At 49.9% G+C, this 3,592-nt stretch overlaps 1 protein-coding gene across 1 annotated transcript; it reads left to right on the forward strand.

Moving 5' to 3' along the window:
* The first annotated feature begins 978 nt into the window (after nucleotides 1-978).
* On the forward strand, nucleotides 979-2,508 carry LOC119335612 (peroxidase 70-like). The gene is made up of 3 exons (XM_037607725.1): nucleotides 979-1,229; nucleotides 1,371-1,562; nucleotides 1,666-2,508. The coding sequence occupies exons 1-3, from the start codon at nucleotides 1,026-1,028 to the stop codon at nucleotides 2,224-2,226; spliced, it is 957 nt and encodes a 318-aa protein (XP_037463622.1). The 5' UTR covers nucleotides 979-1,025; the 3' UTR covers nucleotides 2,227-2,508.
* The last annotated feature ends 1,084 nt before the right edge of the window (nucleotides 2,509-3,592 follow it).

Genomic DNA, 3,592 nt, shown 5'->3' on the forward strand with positions numbered 1-3,592 from the left:
ATGAAAGTTTGCACGCATGCCAAACAGTTGTCAATATTTATCTAAAAAAGGGACGTTCTTGACTTTTTTACTATTTTTTAATAATTTACTGTTCATCCGAGTGCATGTGCACCCGGGAGCAGAATCTCCATGTCCCGGTAGGGTCCTTTTCAACTTTTATCATGTGATATTGTGTACTCATCTTAGTGCCAATATTGTGCCTCCGTATGGTGCCTTTTTCTAGGTTTATGTTGTTCATTAAAATACCAACCGATGGTACTAATGCACTATCAAGATAGTACCATAATGTATGGTACTCTTACGGTGACCAATAGAGATGCAAATTTTGAAAGTTTGGGGTACCCTCTGACCTTGCTTAGTTCAACCAAATGAGCTAAAGTTTAAAAAATAAAGTGAATTCTGAAAATTTAGTTCATTTCGTTGAACTAAAGAGGGTCGGACGGTACCCTCAAATTTCCAAATTTGCATAGTGACCAGCCATATACGGACCCTACTTTGTGTGCCCGCAGTTGCTGCTATCGTGACTTGACAGGTATACAAATCACGGGTTACATACTTCTCCGTTCCAATGTCCCATCACCAAATAAATATGTACAATATACATATCTAGACATTAAAATAATTTTGATCTTATCAGATTAATTAAGATAACATTACAAAGTAGTTCATGAAGAGCATGGGACATGTGAAGACATTATTGGAATTAGCTGGCTGAATGTGATCTTTACCCAGAAAGATCCATAACCACACACGAAAGCTTGCTTATATAATTATTCGTATATACACGAAATGCCACTTGCTAGTGACATGGCATGTGGGCATTATATGATGATAGATCAGTTTCTGGCATCTACGTAGAGTTGTGTCGCGCTTTGTCAACCAGAGAAGGACCTCGCGGCCTAACTTTGACCATCCTACATGCATTTCATGCAATACAGACCACTATAAATAGGCAGCTAAGCAAGCTACTGAGCTATCCTACACTGAGTTTAGCTAGATCAATTTGTGAGCTTAGCATATCGGCCATGGCTTCCAGGACATGGCATTTCTTGCTCGCCCTCTCCCTCCTGTCCTCCGCCGCGTATGGGCAGCTCTCGCCGTCCTTCTACGTCACGAGCTGTCCCCTGCTGGAGCTCACCGTGCGTGCCACCATGATCGCCACGCTCCTCGCCGAGCGCCGAATGGGTGCCTCCCTCCTCAGGCTCCATTTCCATGACTGCTTTGTTCAAGTAAGTGAATTATACCCTTAAGCAAACATATTTCTGTTTCGGGCTTTCTCTCTCAGCAAAGCTCAATCAGGTCACAATTGATTTCCTTTCATTTCTTGGAAGAATGTCAGGATTAATGGATGAATTCTGTTACGTGTACAGGGCTGTGACGGATCCATTCTTCTGGATGACGTGGGCAGCTTCGTCGGCGAGAAGACGGCCTTCCCGAACGTGAACTCCGTGCGCGGCTACGAAGTGATCGACCGGATCAAGGCGAACGTGGAGCTTGTCTGCCCCGGCGTCGTCTCCTGCGCCGACATCGTCGCCCTCGCCGCACGCGACGGCACGTTTCTGGTACATACAATAATGGACACTGCACGTGCATCCACTGTGTCAAAATGCTAGTGTGTGAATATTTAATTAATGCTGACAACACTTGGACCGGTCGTTCCTGCAGCTAGGCGGGCCGAGCTGGGCGGTGCCGCTGGGCCGGCGGGACTCGACGACGGCGAGCCTGGCGGAGGCGAATGCCGACCTCCCGGGGCCGACGCTGAACCTGGACCAGCTCATCCGCGCGTTCGACAAGAAGCAGCTGACCCCGAGGGACCTCACAGCGCTCTCCGGCGCCCACACCATCGGCTTCTCGCAGTGCCAGTTCTTCCGTGACCACATCTACAACGGCACCAACATCGACCCGGCATTCGCGGCGCTGCGCCGGCAGACCTGCCCCGCCGCGGCCCCCACTGGTGACGCCAACCTGGCGCCGTTCGACGTGCAGACGCAGCTCGTCTTCGACAACGCCTACTACCGCAACCTGGTCGCGCAGCGTGGCCTGCTGCACTCGGACCAGGAGCTCTTCAACGGCGCCTCCCAGGACGCGCTGGTGCGCCAGTACGCGTCCAGCCCGGCGCTCTTCGCGGCCGACTTCGTGGCCGCCATGATCAAGATGGGGAACATCGCCCCCCTCACCGGGGCCAGCGGCCAGATCAGGCGCAACTGCAGGGTGGTCAACAGCTGATCAATCGTCGAAATGGTCAATTGATCATGCTGCGTGATGATGGAGATGTCTCAAGTCTGGTTGGGTACGAAGGTAACCAACCAGCAGCATGCATGCATGGCAGAATAAGAGCCGTTTGGTTCAGGTTTAGATGATTGTTACCTTTGTCTGTGCTTCATCGTCATGTAAATTGCTGGTCCGTGCAGTATTATGATGGCAATCAAGCAACTCTCGAATGTGTATTTGCGACAAAACTGAGAGAGAGAAAAATACTGGTTATATGAAGTATATTTCTGTAGCAAATGGAGTAACTTGTTTTTGGGTTAATTATCCTTTTATCCTTAGTGGTGTCCATGTGCTCAGTTTTGCCCTCAGATGCGAATCGTGCTCGGTTTTGCCCCTAGTCCATGCGCACCAACTCGTTCCGTGAACTCTACCGTCTCCGTCAGGTCAACCTTTTGACTCGGCCCTTACAGGTGGGACCAGGCGGCAGAGACTCCCTAGACGATCAGACCGTTGCACGCGTGGCTTGTGGGACCCAGGAGAGAGCCGTTGAGCAGAGAGCCGTTGCGGGTGTGCTATATAAGCGGGCGACAGACAGCGGCGGTGACCACGGCGACAGCGAGCACGGCGGTGACCACAGCGAGAGAGAGAGCGGCGGTGGGAAGCTAGCTGTGGAGGGTGCGGCGGCGTTGAGATCCCCTTCGGCTCCGAGCTCCATGTCTTCCTCAATCTCCCGCGCCACCTCGCGGATGCAGAGCCGGGCGCGTGTGGACATGCCTGTCCTCGTCTGTCTGCGATGCCGGGCAGGTGTTGATCGGAGGGTTTCTCACACACCGAGGAACCAGAATCATCCGTTCTATGTGTGCAGCAAGAATGGGTAAGAATCGGGGCAATTGCACCATTTTCGTGGTCGGGATCTTTGAGCAATGGGTTGATCTTTTTGGCGTTCATGCAGGTGAAATGCTTTTTTTCTTTCGGTCGATGCTCTAGCCAAGACTCTGATGAATGAACTGCAAGAAGAGCATGAATAATGGTTGCGCATGCTGCCACAAACGGCAGTGGCCGCAGCACGAGCTCCGGAAGAAGAGATGGAGGGCGAAGCACACTTAGGATGTTGAAGAAGAAGGTTAGGAAGCTTGAAGATTAAGCACAAATACCAATACCCATTTGCAATTACTTTTGAGCATTTGTAGGTATGGTAATCGCATTGGGTGTAATGTTGAAATTGTATGGAAAGGTATGAATTATGGAAGAATTTATAAGCTTGAAATTGTATGAGAAATTCGCCTAGTTTAAATGCTGGTCAAAGTTGTTTAAATGTTGGAAAAAAAAAGAAGTGACCAACATTTAAATATGTTGAAAAAAAGGAGAAGAAATGAGGAAT

The sequence above is a fragment of the Triticum dicoccoides genome, chromosome 7B, assembly GCF_002162155.2.
Source record: "Triticum dicoccoides isolate Atlit2015 ecotype Zavitan chromosome 7B, WEW_v2.0, whole genome shotgun sequence".
Lineage (NCBI taxonomy): Eukaryota > Viridiplantae > Streptophyta > Magnoliopsida > Poales > Poaceae > Triticum > Triticum dicoccoides.

Excerpts from the sequence above, each read along its gene's own strand:
- LOC119335612 (XM_037607725.1), top strand. The coding sequence starts at position 1,026 with ATGGCTTCCAGGACATGGCATTTCTTGCTCGCCCTCTCCCTCCTGTCC. Across the intron at positions 1,230-1,370 it reads TCCATGACTGCTTTGTTCAA|GGCTGTGACGGATCCATTCT; the intron begins GTAAGTGAATTA and ends TTACGTGTACAG. Across the intron at positions 1,563-1,665 it reads CACGCGACGGCACGTTTCTG|CTAGGCGGGCCGAGCTGGGC; the intron begins GTACATACAATA and ends TCGTTCCTGCAG.